The sequence below is a fragment of the Myodes glareolus genome, chromosome 19, assembly GCF_982192425.1.
Source record: "Myodes glareolus chromosome 19, mMyoGla1.1, whole genome shotgun sequence".
Lineage (NCBI taxonomy): Eukaryota > Metazoa > Chordata > Mammalia > Rodentia > Cricetidae > Myodes > Myodes glareolus.
In genome coordinates this window covers 40,711,772-40,730,071 of record NC_142044.1, presented here as the reverse complement: position 1 = coordinate 40,730,071, position 18,300 = coordinate 40,711,772, and the positions used below count along the sequence as shown (strand labels likewise).

General features: G+C 53.1%; 1 protein-coding gene across 1 annotated transcript in view; it reads left to right on the top strand.

Annotated features, from left to right (window-relative positions):
• The first annotated feature begins 1,832 nt into the window (after window positions 1-1,832).
• The window catches only part of Cacna1i (calcium voltage-gated channel subunit alpha1 I), a 118,907-nt gene continuing 102,439 nt past the window's right edge, over window positions 1,833-18,300 (top strand). The window contains exons 1-2 of the mRNA XM_087898957.1: window positions 1,833-1,966; window positions 12,793-13,043. Coding sequence (XP_087755083.1) covers window positions 12,814-13,043 — 230 coding nt within the window. The 5' untranslated portion in view covers window positions 1,833-1,966; window positions 12,793-12,813. The remainder of the gene's footprint in view (window positions 1,967-12,792; window positions 13,044-18,300) is intronic.

The window sequence follows — 18,300 nt, the reverse complement described above, 5'->3', positions numbered from 1 at the left end:
TCTTGCGTGGCTCAGTGCATGTGTCTCACCTTTGGTGAGCCATTCTTGGAATCCACAATGATCTGAAGCCCTCCTCTCCAATTCGGGCTGCTGTCTGGGTCAGTTCACGCTGCAGGGCACCTTCTAACTTTGCGGTACTTACCGAAATTCTCTATTAGAGTCTTTTGATGAAAGGTTGTCTCACCTCCGCGTTCAGGCCCCTCTGCCAGAACAATTGGTCCCTGGGACAGTCACTGTGTCTTTCCGGGAGCCCCAGCCTCGTGAAGAGACGCTGCCATACATTCTCCATAGAAGTTGGAAGAGCTGAGCCAGGTGGTGATGGGGGAGCTGCTCAGTTGAGGAACTGCCTTCTCAGATTGGCCTGTGGAACTGTCTATGGAGCATTTTCTTGATGAACGATTGCCTATTGTGGTATTACCTCTGGTCTCAGTTTTGTTGGCAGTAAAATGAGGTGTCCTGTCACAGGGTCAGGAATTGATTGGCATTTGGCAGGATCTTGATGCCTTTAATTTACGTATATACACATGAACTAGTAAAAGGGGATCACAAGTCTCTCCTAGTCCACAACCCATGGGCGGGGGCGGGAGGGGAAGAGGCGGGGCCGCCTGCTTAGAGGGCATGGGACTGCGAAGCAGGAGCAGCAAAACAAGGGGGATGGTGCCCATTTCATGGACAAGGCTGGCCTCTCAGGCTGCCCAGAAGGTGGTGAGGCTGCCCTTGCAGCTGGGTAAAGATAGGCATCTGCCCCACTCGTGTGGGTGGAGAGGGGGCATAGAGGTCATTAGGAAGTCTAAACAGAGTTAGTCTTTTTTTTTTTTTTTTGAGACTGGGTTTTTATTGTATAGCTTGAACTTGACTTTGTGAACTAAGGCTGGTCTCGAACTTACAGAGATCTGCCTGCCTCTGCTGGGGTTACAGGCGTGTGATACCACTCACTATTGGTGGTCTTTGAGTCAATCTTGAAGGGCAGGAAGAAGAGGGGCCCGAATGAGAAGTTTGGTGGGAACTTGAGTCTCTGAGGGACCTTTGGAAACTGGTTAGATTGAGTATCCACGCTAAGCTGGTGACCCTGTCACTGGGTAGTGGAGCAAGCACCCCAACTGGAAGCCCAGTGAGAATCTGAAGTGTGACAAGACCCACAAGCACTAGGCACCTTGGCCGCTCATTCACTGGGTCCCCCTTTCTTTTCTTTTTTCTTTCTTTCTTTCTTTTCTTTTTTTTTTTTCTTTTTAAGCATGACGCAGCCAGTGCCAAAGGGGTCAGGACCCTCCCCGGGGTGCGACCCTAAATTGTCGGGAGGTGGCAGCACCCCCGGGGGCTCCCGCCCCTCGCGAGGGGGCTCACTCGCCGCCGCCGTCACTCAGTCTGTCGCCCGCACACCTCCCCCTCCAGCGCCCCAAGCCTGCAGCTTTCCCCGAAGACATTTGGTGTCAGTATAAGGACGGCTTTTCCTCGCACGCGGCGCGGCTCGGTCTCGCCGCCGCCGCACGTCCCCGCACCGCCCGGCGCTCCGGCTCCGCCGCAGCCCCCGCCGCGCGCAGCCCCCTTGCGCCTCGAGTCCGGGCCGGGGGCGCAAGTGGCGTTGAAGGCGGGGACCCAGGCGGCCCGACCCTGCGCCCCGCCGCGCCCGCCTCCCCGCACCTGCCCCGCTGCGGCCCCGCGCCCCCGCCCCCGGCCCGGAGCGCCGCGCGCCCGCCGCCCGCCGCGCGCTCCAACTCCGCGCGGCTAGCCGCTCGTCCGCGCCGCCTGCCCGGAGCCGCGGCGACCCGCCTGCCATGGCCCGCGCCCCCGGGCCCGCCACCCTGCGCGCGCCGCCCCCTTCGCCCCGGGGGCGCAGCTGATCCCGGAATCCGAGGCGTGGAGCCGGCGGGGCGCGGGGTCCCTCTCCACGCCGGCTTGGGGGACACGCGTCACCCCCGCATCTCTGCCTGGGACGACCCAACTGCCCGACTACGTCCATGCCAAGGTAGGCAAGGCAGTGGCCATGAAGGGGGAAGAAAAGGCTCAGCCCCCTGGTTGGCTTCTTGGCGCGTTGGGCTCTTTCTTTATAGAGGCGTTTATTTATTTATTTATTATTCTTGGACTGACACCCCCCCCCCATCCGCCCGCGCGTGCCCATCAGGTGGGCGCTACATCTTGTGCTTGGGGGTGGAGGCCCTGTATTGGGAGGAAGGACAGGGAACTTTGACCGGGCCCCTCTCCAAGGCCACGAAAGTTCTTTTGGTGCCAATACCGAAGCCCAAAGCCGTCTGAACCAGCGCTGCAGAAATTTATTCAACAAGTCAGGCTGCTGACCGGGGCCGTACTGTCTGTCTGTCTGTCCTGCTGTCCCTCTGCTGCTGCGGCTCTGCGACCAGCTGTATCAGAGCTGGTGCCAGTGTCCGGCAGGGCTGAACAGGGAGCATTAGCTAGGGAGGGAGAACCGCGGCAGGATTGAGTGTGAGAACCCCAGGCAGGATTGAACTTTCCTCCAGGCCAGAGGAAGGGAGGTGGCGGAGGCCCCTCCTTGGCCAGTACCCGAGGCACCCACCCAGGTCGCACTGCATGGAGCCAGGTCGGGTTGGAGCAGGCACTCCAGGGGCCAAGAGGAGTCCTCAGCTGCCAGGGAAATGGTTATATAATGAGCGTTTGTGTTGATTGGGATTTAATTGTCTGTTGGGTGGTGTGTGTGGGGTGAAGGGGCAAGAGGGCTTGGCAGGGAGGTGAGTAGGTCTCTTTTGGGGGAGATTATGATGCCTGGGGGAGGGGGGCTCAGGATAGGCCCAATTGAAACAGCTACCAGCTCCTGTGCTGTGTGTCCTTTCTCGTCAGGATCGTGGGCTGTGGATGAGATGGGGTCCGAGGAGAGACCCTGAGATGTGTTCTGGCCTTTGGAGTCTGTTCTGGGCTCTCTGTGTGTGTGTGTGTATGTGTGTGTGTGTGTGTGTGTGTGTGTGTGTGTGTGTGTGTGTGTGATACAGAAAAAGGGAGAGAGGGAGAGAGAGAGAGAGAGAGAGAGAGAGAGAGAGAGAGAGAAAGAGAGAGAATGTGTCTGTGTCTTCCTGGTGTGACAGGGTCTGAATCGCATGTGAACAGTGCCCTAGGCTGGAGGGCTCCAGCCGGCCTGAGCAGTCTGTCAGCCTCACTGCCTGTGAGATTTGTCCCTGCAGACTCGGCCACTGCCTGGAGACTCTGATGCCGTACAGAGGAGGGTGTTGGTCCAGGGTCCAGGCTGGAGGGGAGGGACTTTGATGTGGAAGTCCAGGCCTGCTTTCCCCCGTCCTTACTCAGACAGCTCCAATCATTTCTTGAATTAGCATCCCCACTCGGCTCCAAGGACTCATTCAAAACTCTTGTCCACCCCTCAGGACAAACTTTCTGTGAGCTCTAAGTCCTAGGACTGGACAATGGTGATCCCAGGCAAGGGGTATTAGTGGGTGAGAATTCAGGAGGGGACAGGGAGATACTGAGCTGGAACCAAGCTTGGGGGCAGCAGTCTAGGGGTGAATGCAGAGTCAGGAAGAGAATATCCTGGGGACACTGCACTGGCCTGGCACCGAACTGGAGAATCTTACATATCCTCAAAGGCCTGGGCTTCATTGTACTTTGTCCTGCAGGATCCGTGCTGACTGCTCAGAGCTCCGCCAGTCAGTGGGAGGCTCTTCAAGCAGCCAGATCAGCTTGGGGGAGGGGCTTAAAGCCTGTCTGGAGACCCCTCTTTCCCTTGACTGAAGTTCTCCGTCCTCCTTACCTGAGTTTATGTCTAGCCTACTTGCCTGTCTCTTCCACTTCAGACTCTTCTATCAGTAGCTTCTTCAAGGTTGGCCCGGAGAGGGTATCTTCTAAGCCCACCAGAGGGCGCCAGGAAGTCTTCATCCCCGCGGGTTGACTCCCCTTGACCTTGGGCAGGTGGGTGGGGTTTTGCTGTTGGAACCTCCTGCTCACTCCTCCACTCTAGCTGGCTCTAGACCTGGCTGGCCCTAGAGGGCTTGCTAGTCATCCCTCCGCTCGTACTGGGGAGCAGTTACAGCAAGCACCACCCTGAAATCAGTGCCTGATGCTTCTGAACTTAGAGACCTGCCCTGAGCTCACAACCTGGCCACCTCGGCCTCTCTGTCCCCAGTCCCTTCATCATAACCCCAATTACCTGCCCAATTCCACACCGCAAGTGCAGCTCCCAGGACAGACTCTGGGCCCTGCCCTTCCCCCATCCGCAGAGATGCGCTCCCGCCCCCAGCAGCTCAGATCTCTGTTTCAAGGCTGGTGTGATTTCCTGATCTGCGCTCTCTCTCACCCTTGTCTTGCTCTCTGACTCCCCTGTGCTGCATCCGGGGTGCTTCAAGACTGTCTGCCAAGCATGAATGCTGGGCTAGGAGCGGAGGTCAGAGGAGGGAAAATCAAGGCCCACTCCCCACCTTTGGCTCCTCCATCCTTTCTCCCTCCTTTCCCCTCTTTCTTTCCCCCACTCTGTCTCTTCCCTCCCTCTCTCCTTTCTGGAGAACATTTTCTTCCCACGTGTTCCCAGAGTGTGCCTTGCATAGTGCCCTCTCTTCACCCCGGCGTCCTCCAGAGTGGTTAGGTCTGGGCTTGAGCTGTTGACTACACAGATGTGTGGGTGCAGGCCCCTGTGTGAACATCTGCAGGTCTCTGGGCTGCAGGCCTGTGGGTCCTAACATGTGAAAGATGTAGGGCAAATCTTTCCCATCCTAAGCAGCCAGCTGGAAAAGAGGAGAAACGAAACCTGGATTTGTGATTTACTAAGCTCCTACTGAGTGCCAGACCTCATTCTGGTCCCTAGAGCCCAGAGGTGAGAGAAAACAGGCTAAATGAGCCTTCTAGGGCCTTCCATACCTTGAGGGAGGGCCTGGCTTCCTTACTGAGGGTATTGTGGAGACATAGTTGCAAGTCTTCATATCCTCTTGTGCTCTGGGAGTGAGACTCAGGCAGTGAACATGACTTGTGGGGGTGCTGGACACATGGTCATTGGACCCTAAGCAGGGGCTGGCAACTTGGGGCCTTGGAGCACACTTTGGGGTTGAAATCAGAAGGGACCTTTGTCTCCAGTGTCCTCCCTGGGCCAGCTGTCCCCTTCTGCTGGTGTTGGCTAATGATGCATCCTGAGATGGACATTTGGGCTCTTGTTCCACCTCCCTGCTGTGCAACCTGACCTACTGAGCAACAAGGGCTGGGTTAAGGCCTGAGTACGCCCACCCTAGCTTTTATCCCAGCCACGAAAGGAATAAGCAAGTCTGTGATTGGGGACTCGGAGGGGCAGGCCTCTCAGCATGGCGAGCTCAGCTTGTTGTAATTGGGCTAATGCTGCTTCCTTAAAGGATTTTTGGCGAGACTTAGAAGTGTCTCTGCAGTACCTAGCATGGGGCCTCGGAGGGGGAAGCTGTTTCTCTTTCATTAAGGTACTTTCCCCATTTCGCTCCGTTTGTTATCTGCTTGGAGAGGGAGAGAGGCATCATCCTCCGTGGTTTTCACAGGTGGAAATGAAAAGGGATGTAGGGAAGGGATGCTGGGCCGGGCCGGGACTCTGGGACTCCCGTCCAGTGTTCCTTTTCATGGGACCCCCCTCACTCACATCAGGGACCACCCGTACCCGGAGTGAAGTGAGACCTAGAGCTCTAATTACTGCCGAGTGAGCAAGCCAATCAGCAGAGACACCTGCTGGGAGATGCGCAGCCGGCGGGATTCAGGTACGGCCTTACTTGCTCATTTTCATCATAGGACCAAGGGCCACTGAAAACAAGCACAATAGTGTCTGGGGCCAGGTGGGCAGGTGCTTCAGTGGGGCAGGGGGACCTGGCCCACATTTTAACTCCTAACTCACAGTTGGGCTCCCAGCTCTTCCACTAAGTAGTCTTCGACCTTGGAAATACCCATTTCTCTTCCTGTGCCTCGGTTTCCTCCTTGCCGAAGAAAACACATATGCCTGCATCTTTGGGCTGTGACTAGTGCCTGGTATGCTGTAAGTGTCCCCAAGCAATGTCGGCTGTGACACTGGTTAGTTGTCCCAGGAGGAGTTGCTGAGCCAATTCTCTGAGTGGGCTGTAAAGCTGTGAAGGCCCGGGTCGGGTGGTGATGGCACATGCCTTTAATCCCAGCACAGGCAGGCGGATTTCTGTAAATTCAAGGCCAGCCTGATCTACAAGAGCTACCCAGAGAAACCCTGTCTCGAAAACAAACAAGCAAAAATATCCTGGAAAGGCTAGCTGTTGAATTTCGTGGCGGAGCCAAGAGGAGTTTAGCATGTGCGCAGGCTCAGTTGGCCAGACCTGAGCATGTTAGGGTGAGTTCATGAACTTGGGGGCTAAAGGTAAGCCTTTTGCATTTGAACAACTACAGAGAAACTCAGAGATCCGAGGGGATTCGTGGATCCCATGAAGCATAGGCGCTGGGGTCTGCGTTGTGTTTGGGCTCTAGAGCTACAGTCTGCTTTAGAGAGGCCGCACCGGCAGCACTGGGCAGGCAACCCTGCAGTCTCAATGGGAAACTAGCCCTGTCCCTGCAGAGGACTTTGGGTAAGCTCAAGTTAGACCGAGAGGGGTTCTGGGAGGCAGGCGATCTGGAAATTGTCATCTGAGGAATGGTTGAGGGAGCTGGTGACAAGAGGCCTGGGGCAGATGAGGCTCAGGGGTGGGCGAGCCTGTCAGCACGCATCTGCAGGGCTGTCATGCGGAAGAGGGAGCAGACAGGATGCTAGGGGCTCTGAGATGGTGCCTGAAAGATTCTGGGAGGCAGTCTTCCCAAAGCCTTACCAGATTTCTTGGTGGCCCCCCAAATTCAGGCTTTTCCCTGGTTTGTATGTGTGAGGGCTGTGTATCTGTTTGAGGTCCTAAGTGTGCTTGTATGTTTCTGTGATTTCTTTCTTTCTTTTTGGGTTGGTTTTTCAAGGCAGAGTTTCTCTGTATATCCCTGGCTGTCCCAGAACTCACTCTGTGGATCAGGCTGGCCTTGAATTCAGAGATCTGCCTGCTTCCACCTCCTGAGTCTGGGATTAAAGGCATGTGCCATGACACCTGGTGTGCCTGTGATTTCTGTATGTGTATGTGAGCATGTGTCTGTGAGTGTGAGTGTGTACTGGTTTGTGTGATCATATGGTGTGTGTGTTTCTGGCTATGATTATATGCATATATTGTGTGTGCCTGTGAATGCTGCATGTCTGAGGTATACATAATGAATATGTATTCATTATGTATGTTTTAATATTTATTTATTTATTTATTATGTATACAACATTCTGTCTGTGTGTATGCCTACAGGCCAGAAGAGGGCACCAGACCCCATTACAGATGGTTGTGAGCCACCATGTGGTTGCTGGGAATTGAACTCAGGACCTTTGGAAGAGCAGGCAATGCTCTTAACCTCTGAGCCATCTCTCCAGCCCCATTATGTATGTTTTTATGTATGTGTGTGATTGTGTGTATGTATCTGCATTTTATGGGGTGTTTGTATGCATCCATGTGCTACATATTATCCATATCTGTGGTTGTATGTGAAGGTATGTTGTGTGTATAGTATTGTGTATCTGTCCTGTGTGTGACTGTATATGTGTGAGTGCCTGTTGCCACCTCTGTGTGTGTCCACATAGGAGTGTGTCTGGGTGTAACAGTGAGCATGAGACTGTAGGTGTATATTCTTGTTTGGTGCTGTTTGTGTGTGTGGTAGTGGGTTGGGCCATTTTGAGGGTTCTGTTTGTTTCCAGAGTACCCCATCTGTGAAAATCTGGAGACCATGAAAACCTATGAAACCAGGCATGGTTTCCAGGACCCCAGACTTCCAGGATGGTAGAAATCTGCACAGATGCCACTGTGGGGTATGGTAGAACAGCCCGGGGTCTCATTGTGTACAAGCCCTGTGCTTGGTGGGGTTACCCCAGCTCACCCCTCAGTCATCTCCTCATTTCATAGGTAGATAGCACCCTCAGGCTGTCAGGTGCCAAGGTGGGCTGGTGTCAGAGGTGGGACTTGAACACAGGTTGTCATTCTGGGCTCCATGCCCTAAACACCACACTGAAGGTCTTCATTCCATTGTAGCATTGTTTGCCTCTGGTTCTGATGAGAGCAAGACACCCTGATTCTGGGATCCCTAGACTCATAATATTCTCTGAATGATTTAATTGCTTGTGTGAGCAGTGACATTGTTTGCTTTGTGACTGTTGACTGAAGAACAAACAGGTTGTCTGACCATGTGAAAACACACACACACACACACACACACACACACACACACACACTCAAATCTGGCTGGCCAGGCCAGGCCTCAGGTATCTGGCAGGGCTGTGAATTATGGAGGCATAAGGACATTAAGAACTCTTGGTGCTGGCTGGATACCCAGGAAGATAGGTAGACAGGTTTCCTACTGCCTTTGGGAGACTGAGGGTCTTATCTGGACCAGCAGCTTTGTCCCCATTGCCTCTTGACTCAACCTGGAGGGGAACCTGCTTTTAGGGTACCCACTAGGTACCCTATTGTTGCTGCAATAGTTTGGCTTTGGACTTGGGAATGGGCAGACTTGGGCTGGGACTCATCTTTTCCACCACTGTTCTATATCAGCTGGGTGACACTGGGTGCTGTGGAATTCCCCTGGGTCCCGATATCTTCCTCCAAGAAGGAAAATATTAACGGAATTGTGGGATTTATAAGGTCTTTGATTATTGCTTGATGGTGGTGATGGTGACTGTGGTGACGGTGACGGTCATGATACTGCTAGTCATGATAGTGGTTATGATGATGATGATGATGATGAAGGTGGTGAAGTTGTTGTTTTGGTGGTGATAGTGGTGATGATGGTGGTGGTGGTGGAGGTGGTGATGGTGGTAAAGGTGGTGGTGAAGGTGGTGATGATGGTGGTGATGATGATAGTGATGGTGGTGATGATAGTAATGGTGGTGATGATGGTAATGTTGATGGTGGTGATGAAGTGGTGATGATGGTGATGATGATGATGGTGATGATGGTGATGAAGGTGGTGATTGTGGTGATGAAGGTGATGAAGGTGGTGATTGTGGTGATGAAGGTGTTGATGATGATGGTAATGGTGATAGTGATGATGGTATTGGTGGTGATTGTGATGACAATGTTGATGATGGTGGTTATAGTAATGGCAGAGGGAGCACGGGGTTAGCAGCCCTTATGCATGGTACACATGGCAACATGCACGCTCAGACCTTTTCCCCCCGTGGGTTTCACTGTAACTTCCATCTACAGCACTAGAGGTGAGAGAAAGGCTGAGCTTTGTAGAGAGAAGAGAGGCTCCAAGAGGCCATCAGGACCAGGGATGGGGATGGGATTCCAGACCCAATGGGGCTCGGCTATGCCCTCCTCGTGGTTGCCATTCCTGGAAGGATGGTGGGGAAAGAGTGTCAGGATCAGGTCCAGAGAGTGTCAAGAGGGGGTTGCTTTGGGGGTGTGGAGGAACTCTGACTCTGAACCTCCTGATGTCTTTTTGTCCTGGTGAGGGTTTATGCCGACGGGGTGGAGCTCAGGAGCTCAGCTGCTAATTCCTCCAAGGTTCTGGTCATGGCACCTGGGGAAAGGAGCCAGGCCTCAGGCAGGAAGGAGGGGATTTAGAGCTAGATGTGGGAACTCTAAGGATGGAGAGAGGAGGCAAAGCAGTCACTGGGGAGCAGGTTAGAGAGTGGAGACCGCGTGGGTGTTTGGGACCAAGTCAAAGGAAGGAGGCTGGATGGAGCACTGAAATCAAGTCAAACGCAGGTCCAACCTCTGCCAGAGGCCAGAGGCCAGAGACTGGGTGGCTGCTAGGGATCAAGTTGAGGATGGAGGCTGGATGAGTGTGAGAAGCAGGCCAGGGGCCGGAAGCTGGACTGTCACAGAGATGGTGGCCTTAGTGGTAGCAGTATCTAGGAGAGGTAGAGGATGGAGGATGGTAACTTAGTGTGGCTAGACAGGGGCGGGCGAGAGAACCAAACAGCAGGTGGCAGGAGGAGAAGGTGTGGCCAGTGTGTGAGGCCTCTATGCCTAGCAGCTTCCCCTCTGTGTGGCTGCATGGAGGGTTCCCATGATGGGGATGCTAGACCCAGACCTTTACTATGTTCCCAGCCCTCTTTGCTCTCCATGTCCCACCTCTGACACCTCCTGACTAACTCCTACCCCCAAAGGGAATGCCATTAGACACGCTGCTCAGGGTACATCAGTCCCCTGCCTAAAGCCCTCCAGTGACTTAGGTTGCACTCGGAGCTCCTGCTGGACCTCTCCGGTTTCCTTTCTCTGCTCCATTAGCCACACTGGCCTCATTTCTTTCCTCTGTTCCTTAAACGCGCTCAGCCATTTCCAGCCTCCCAGTCTTCGCGCATGCCGTTCCTTCTGCCTGGAGTGTCCTTTCCCCAGAGTGTCGCTGGTGGCACCTTTGGGTTTCTTCTCTTTTGCTCTTAAATGGCTCTTCCTTTAGAAGAAAAGGTGATTCATTGTGATCCCCACCATATCCCCCTTGTTTATTTACTTTTCAGTACTTTTGACTTATGTAGCCAACAAATATTTATTGAGCATCTAGTATGTTCCAGGCACTCGCTGTTCCAGGGACTGGAGTTACGGCTGTAAATGTAATAGGCAACAATCTGTGCTCTCAGTTACAGCCTTTGAAGGCTGGGGAGACAGGTCTGAAATCACAGAGATATGAAACCAAAAACTGTACACTGCCTTGGCGGGAGACTGGGGTAGTGAAAAGCCGGAAAGAGATCGGATTGAATGTGTGTGTATCCTTTTCTTAGGCTGTTGTGTGGGCTGAACGAGGGCAAGTTTACCAGCATAGCCATGGAGGCTGTGCACACAGTAGGGGCTCAGGGCAGTCAGGATAAGCAGGCATATGGAGGCCAAGGGAATATGCTCTAGTAGGAGGGAGTAGCGTGAGTTGAGGCCAGCGCTGCCCTAGGGACCCAGGAGGTCCCTTTTGGCTACAGTGATGGTTGGTGGAGGGAGTGGTGGGTTCCAAGCTGGCCTCTAGTGATGGGAAGACTGGAGCCACCCCGGGGAGGGTGCCGTTCTACCTGGGTGGCTGATGCGTGGCTAGCCAACGTGCTTATGTAAGGTTTGTGCTGTTTTTCTGGAAATGGGAGCAAAACTTGGAGCTCAGGAGAAAACACTGCGGCCCTGACCAGCCGGGCGAAGCGGCAGGAAGTACCGGCTCCTGTCCGTTGCTCATGGGAACAAAGAAGTGTCTGGACCCATCAGTTCAAGGTGGCTCAGTCAATAGCCTTGCAGCTGCCAGCAACAGCCAGGAGTGCAGGCCCTCTGACCTCCTCTTGCTGCTGAGTTTGGATAAGCCTTCAGGGATGTGCAGCCCCTAGGGGGAGGCTATAGGGCGCTGGACTCTAGGAGTGCCTGCCCTTCATAGCCTGCCAGGGGGCAAGTCAGGCCAGTACCAGTTGTCACTTGGAGGGCTGGAACTGGAATTCTGACTTCTCATCTACCCCTGGCTCTGTACAAGCTACCCTTTTTCCTGGGCCTCAGTTTCCCTATGATAGCCCTCGTGAACTGGCTGAGTGCATCAGAATAAGACCAGCATGTGGAGCTGCCCCTGAATGGAGTCAGGGCCAGTGTGTGATTGGCAGGCCAAGGACACTTCAAATCGAGGCCCTTTGGGAAAGCACTAAGGATTTCAGAGAGGCAAGACAGACCTGGAAGTTATGTGACTAAGGCCCAGCTCTGCTCTTACCTGACTGTGTGTCTGTTCTGGGCCTCGGTTTCTCCACCTGTAAAGTGGAGAGATTAGTCTTGTAAAGCCCTGGGTTCTCATCCTGGTGTGTGTGTGTGTGTGTGTGTGTGTGTGTGTGTGTGTGTGTGGTGCCATGGTCTCAAATGTCACTTCTTCAGGGAAGCTGCTGCTGGTCCCTCCTTGCTCTTCAGTGTCTGACTCCACCCAGTTTCTCCTTTGTAACACATTGCTCTGGCAGCCGAGCCTATGTTCATGGTAACATCCTTATTTCCCTAAAATTTTATTTTTTTTATGATTTGATGAATAGATAACTCTAGTCTTTTATATGTTATTTTAGAAAGATTTATTTTAGTATTTTAAAGTTATATGTGTGTGTGTGCATGGGAGTGCAGGTGCCCAAGGTGTCCAGAAGAGGGCATCAGATCCCTTGCAGACAGTTGTGAACACCCTAATGTGGGTGCTGGGAACTGAACTAGGGTCCTCGCCAGAGCGGCATGCGTTCTTAACTGCTCAGCCATCTCTCCTTCTCTTTTAAACTTATTTGATATTTCATTATATTTTTGGAGACAGGTTCTCTAGCCTAGGTTGACCTCAAACAGCCTGTGTAGTTGAGGATGCCCTTATACTTCTGATCCTTCTGCCTCTACCTCTCCTGTGCTAGGATTATAGGCGTGCCACTGTGCCTGGTTTGTGCGATGCTAGAGACCGAATCCAGGACCTCATGCATGCCGGGCAAGCCCTCTACTAACTGATCTATATCCTTAGCCCTAGACTTTAGTTAATTAATTAATTTTGACAGTATTGGGAATACCCTCTACCACTGAGTCACACCCCCAACCAGAACTCTAGTTCAGTACTGTGAAAATAAAAGGAAAAGATATCATTTACATTTTGAGGTTTTCTTTATTTATTGATTTATTTATAGTTCTGATTTACTGAAACCCACTCTAGCTCGGCTTGCCCAGTGACCATCTGGCTGAGTGATTCTGACTTAAGTGCAGTGGCTACAGTGAGGGGGAGGGGAGGGAGGATCTGCAGCTAGGCTGTCTGAGCTGTGTCACCCACTGTCGGGGAGGTAGGCTGGGTAGTGGGTGCTAACCAGTCCCCCCCCATGTGTCCTTCTCTGCTCTCTAGGGCTCCCTGTTCCATGCTGACATGGCTGACAGCACCTTGCCACCCTCATCTGCAGCAGCCCCGGCCCCTGAGCCAGGAATCACTGAGCAGCCAGGGCCCCGGAGTCCCCCTCCGTCCCCTCCAGGCCTGGAGGAGCCACCAGATGGAACCAACCCTGACATCCCACACCCAGACCTGGCACCTGTTGCGTTCTTCTGCCTGCGCCAGACCACGAGCCCCCGGAACTGGTGCATCAAGATGGTATGTAACCCATATCCTTTGGAGGCCAGCGTGTCTGTGCTCAGCCCAGGGGCCAGCATGGGAGGAGAGAATGGGTAGCACTGCTTCCTGGACACTGGCTACCCACATGGTCCTCTGACCAGCAGAACAGAGGGCTGCAGTGAGCCTCTTGGGCCTTGGTGAGTGGGCACATAGCCATCTGGGGAGATGTCAAGGGTGGAGGCTGGACCTGGGGTCTTGTTGAAGTGAAACTTCTGGAAGCTGCTGACGGCTGTTTTTGTGCCAAGGGACCAGCTCCCTCAGCAATACTCTGCTTGGGGCACTCAACCAGTGAGCCCTTATTGCTTCTGTGGAACCTCCTTTCTCATCACTATTGCATGGGGAGTAAAGTTTCCAGTTCTTAAACTTGGGACACACGTTCAAGCTCCTTAACAGGTTCCTATGACCCCAAGGTTTCAGTGACATGCTAACCTAGCCCACCAGACCCTCCGTACTCTGACCTAGCCTCCTTCACACTCTGTTCACCTGTGCTCCTTCTGGCTGCACAGAAGGAGCACATACTGTTCCTTCTGGCTAAAATGCTTTTTTCTCCCCTCTTCACCTGGCCAAATCTTTTGTGATTTGTCACCTTTAAATCACATCTCCGGTGTCACCTCCTTATTACCTGGGGCTCTTCATGCAACCTCACATTAAGTTGTGGATTTTTCTTTTTTCTTTTCCTTTCTTTCTTCCTTCCTTCCTTCCTTCCTTCCTTCCTTCCTTCCTTCCTTCCTTCCTTCCTTCCTTTCTTTCTTTCTTTCTTTTTGAGGCAAGGTCTCTTATAGCTGAGATTAGCTGTGCAGCTAAGGATGACCTTAAACTTAAACTTCTGATCCTTCCACCTCCAGCACTTGGGAGGCAGACACGGGAAGATTGCTGTGAGTTCAAAGCCAGCCTGGTCTACAGAGCAAGTTCCAGGATAGGCTCCAAAGCTGCATAGAGAAACCTGTCTTCAAAAACAAACAAAAAAGTGTTGAGAACAATTTAGGGGCATGGAGCACATGTCCAGGATGAAGAAGAAGTGCTGCCAGAGGCTTGAGCTTCTTTCCTTCCTTCCATCTTTTTTGAGACAGGGTCTCTATGTGGCCCTGGTTATCCTGGAACTCTTTCTGTAGACCAGACTGGCCTTGAACTCACAGAGATCCTCCTGCCTCTGCCTACCGAGTGCTGGGATTAAAGGCGTGTGCCACCACTGCCCAGGTCTGTGTTGGGCTTTCCAAGGAAGGTAAACCTTTGGTTTGGATCTCTTCATGCCTGGCTGAGGTTTGAGCTTTCAAGGAAGAGAAGGCTAGAGGACCAGGGAGACAGTGGGAAAAGTCAGAGATCTATCTTGCCAGGTGACAGGAGAGCATTTTGGGTGCTGTATGACGTCACTGGACCTCTCTGAACTTCTGTTGGTAGGCTGCTCACCATGACTCTGGCCTGCAGAAGACTTTGGCTTGGGAATGTGATTCTGATAGGCTCTGACAGGGCTGACTGGGCTGACATGGCACATTCTGTCTGTCCCAAGTGCCACGGAGAGGTCCCTACTTGGAAATTGGCCAGTGTCCTGTCTGCTGAGTGTGTGTGACTTTTTGCTGGTCCTTTTCTCTGAGTCCCAGTGCCTCCATCTGGAGAGGAGGGGCTGGTGAGATGTCTGATTTCAGCTTTGGGAGCCAGGGCCAGCCATGCTCATCAGTGGGACATGCCTAGCATTAGAACTCAGGTTGTCACCTACTAGCCTGGGCAGCTACATTGCTGACCTGTTGGTTAAATGGGGCCCTCCAGTCACTCTGCCCACTGATGTCACCCTCCCTGTCTCCTCTGCTCAGTGAGCCCAGTTGGGGCGGGACACAGTGGGGCTGGCTTGGGAGGGAGAGAAGGGGCCTTTGGTGGAGCTGGGCGAATGATTCGGAGCTGGAGAGATGCTCAGTAGTTAACAGTGTGTGCCCTTCCGCTCACAACTTCTACTCTAGTTCTTCCAGGTTAGAGTTTTGTCAACTTGACACAAGCTAGCTTTTGGGAAGAGAGGACCAGGCTGGCGCTGAACTCTCAGAAATCCACTTGCCTCTGCTTCCCGGGTGCTGGAATTAAAAGTGTGCGCCACTACGCCTGATTAGCATTTTCTTGATTAGTGGTTGATGTGAGTGAGTATAGATCACATTGGGTAGTGTTAGCCCTGGGCTGGTGGTACTGAGTTGTATAAGAAAGCAGGCTGAACAAGCCAGGGGGAGCAAGACAGTAAGCTGCACTCCCCCATGGCCTCCTCTTCAGTTTCTGTCTTCTGGTTCCTTCCTTGACTTTCTATCTTGACTTCCCTTAGTGATGAAGTATGGCCTGAGAGCTGTAAGTCAGATAAATCCTTTCTTCCCTAAGCTGCTTTTGGCCATTGTCTAATGACAGTGATGGAAATCCTAGCTAAGACAAGCTCTGGGGGATCTCTTCTGGCCTCTGCAGACCCCTGAAGACATATGGCACACATACAAAAATAATAAATTTTAAAAAGAGAGATTTAACCAAAGGGACACAGTTCAACCACACTTCTCTTTTTTCTCTGCCCTCTGCTGATTTCACACATCCTCCTGCTACCCACCTGCATTCCCCTCCACTCTCCATCCTCCTGCTATCCACCTGCATCCCACTCCTCCCTCCATCCTCATCATCCTGGTACCCACCTGCATCCCACTCCACTCTCCATCCTCCTGCTACCCACCTGCATTCCCCTCCACTCTCCATCCTCCTGCTATCCACCTGCACCCCACTCCTCCCTCCTTCCACGTACTCTATCCTCTTTCCTCCACCATCCTTCTTTCATCTTCTCCACTCCTCTTTCATCTCTCACCTATTCCATCTTCCACCTTCTCCATTTTCCTTCTATTTCCCTTACCCCCTTTCTTCCACCATCCTCCCCTTCCTCCCATTTCCTATCTGCACCTCACTTCTCCCTTCACCCTCCATCCTTCTGCCCCCCGTTCCTCCTTCACTGTCAACCATCTTTCTTTGACCTTCTGTCCTCCTCACCCTTCATCCCTCCTCTGGCCATCTTTCTCTATCTTTTCCGTTTCCTCCGTCCTCCACCCTCTTTCCTCCTTAACCCAATTTCCCTTCTCCATACTCCTTTTCTGTATTCCTTTCTCCACAACAGTCTTGATTCTTCATTTCCAAAACTCTATCCTCCATCTTTTCTCCCTGCTCCTCCTTCCTTTCTCTATTTTTCATTCTCAGCCTTCTTCCCTTTCCTCCATCCTCGGGCTTCCACCCTCTTTTCTCTTCCTTGCTTTTCCTTCAATACTCCTTCTCTCTTCTTACCCTCCACCCCTTCTTCCACCTTCTGTTCCCCCTTCTTCACCCTCCCTTCTCCTTCCACCTCCTCCATCGTCCTCCATCTCCTCCATCTCCTCCATTTCTTCCTCCATTCCCTCCATCTCCATCCTCCTCCATCTCCTCCACCTCCTCCATCGCCTCCATCTCCTCCACCTCCTCCATCTCCTCCATCCTCCTCCATCACCTCCATCTCCTCCATCTGCTCCACCTCCTCCATCTACTCCATCCTCTTCCATCTCCTCCATCCTCCTCCATCCTCCTCCATCTCCTCCATCTCCTCCACCCTCCTCCATCCTCCTCCATCTTCTCCATCCTCCATCCTCTTCCATCTCCTCCATCCTCCATCCTCCTCCACCTCCTCCATCTCCTCCATCTCCTCCATCTCCTCCATCCTCCTCCATCCTCCTCCATCTTCTCCATCCTCCTCCATCCTCCTCCATCTCCTCCATCTCTTCCATCTCCTCCTCCATCTCCTCCATCTCTTCCATTTCCTCCATCCTCCTCCATCTCCTCCATCTCTTCCATCTCCTTCATCCTCCTCCACCTCCTCCATCTCATCCACCTCCTCCATCTCCTCCACCTCTTCAATCTCTTCCATCTCCTCCACCTCCTCCATCTTCTCCATCCTCCTCCATCTTCCTCCATCTCCTCCATCTCTTCCATCTCCTCCATCCTCCTCCATCACCTCCATCTCCTCCATCTGCTCCACCTCCTCCATCTCCTCCATCCTCTTCCATCTTCTCCATCCTCCTCCACCCTCCTCCATCCTCCTCCATCTTCTCCATCCTCCTCCATCCTCCTCCATCTCCTCCATCCTCCATCCTCCTCCACCTCCTCCATCTTCTCCATCCTCCTCCATCCTCCTCCATCTCCTCCATCCTCCTCCATCCTCCTCCACCTCCTCCATCTCATCCACCTCCTCCATCTCTTCCATCTCTTCCATCTCCTCCACCTTCTCCATCTTCTCCATCCTCCTCCATCCTCCTCCATCTCCTCCATCTCCTCCATCTTCCTCCATCCTCCTCCATCCTCCTCCATCCTTCTCCATCCTCCTCCATCCTCCTCCATCCTCCTCCATCTCCTCCATCTCTTCCACCTCCTCCATCTCCTCCATCCTTCTCCATCCTCCTCCATCTTCTCCATCCTTCTCCATCCTCCTCCATCCTCCTCCATCCTCCTCCATCTCCTCCATCTCTTCCATCTCCTCCATCTCCTCCATCCTCCTCCATCTTCCTCCATCTTCTCCATCTCTTCCATCTCCTCCATCTCCTCCATCCTACTCCATCCTCCTCCATCCTCCTCCATCCTCCTCCATCTCCTCCATCTCCTCCATCTCTTCCATCTCCTCCATCTCTTCCATCTTCTCCATCCTCCTCCACCTCCTCCATCTCCTCCACCTCCTCCATCCTCCTCCATCTCCTCCATCCTCCTCCACCTCTTCCACCTCCTCCATCTCCTCCATCTCTTCCATCTCCTCCATCTCTTCCATCTCCTCCATCTCCTCCATCCTCCTCCATCTCCTCCATCTCTTCCATCTCCTCCACCTCCTCCATCTCCTCCACCTCCTCCATCTCCTCCATCTCCTCCATCTCTTCCATCTCCTCCACCTCCTCCATCTCCTCCACCCTCCTCCATCCTCCTCCATCTCCTCCATCCTCCATCCTTCTCCATCCTCCTCCATCCTCCTCCATCTCCTCCATCTCTTCCACCTCCTCCATCTCCTCCATCCTCCTCCATCCTCCTCCATCCTCCTCCATCCTCCATCCTTCTCCATCCTCCTCCATCCTCCTCCATCATCCTCCATCTCCTCCATCTCTTCCACCTCCTCCATCTCCTCCATCCTTCTCCATCCTCCTCCATCCTCCTCCATCCTCCTCCATCTCCTCCATCTCTTCCATCTCCTCCACCTCCTCCATCTCCCCCACCTCCTCCATCTCCTCCATCTCC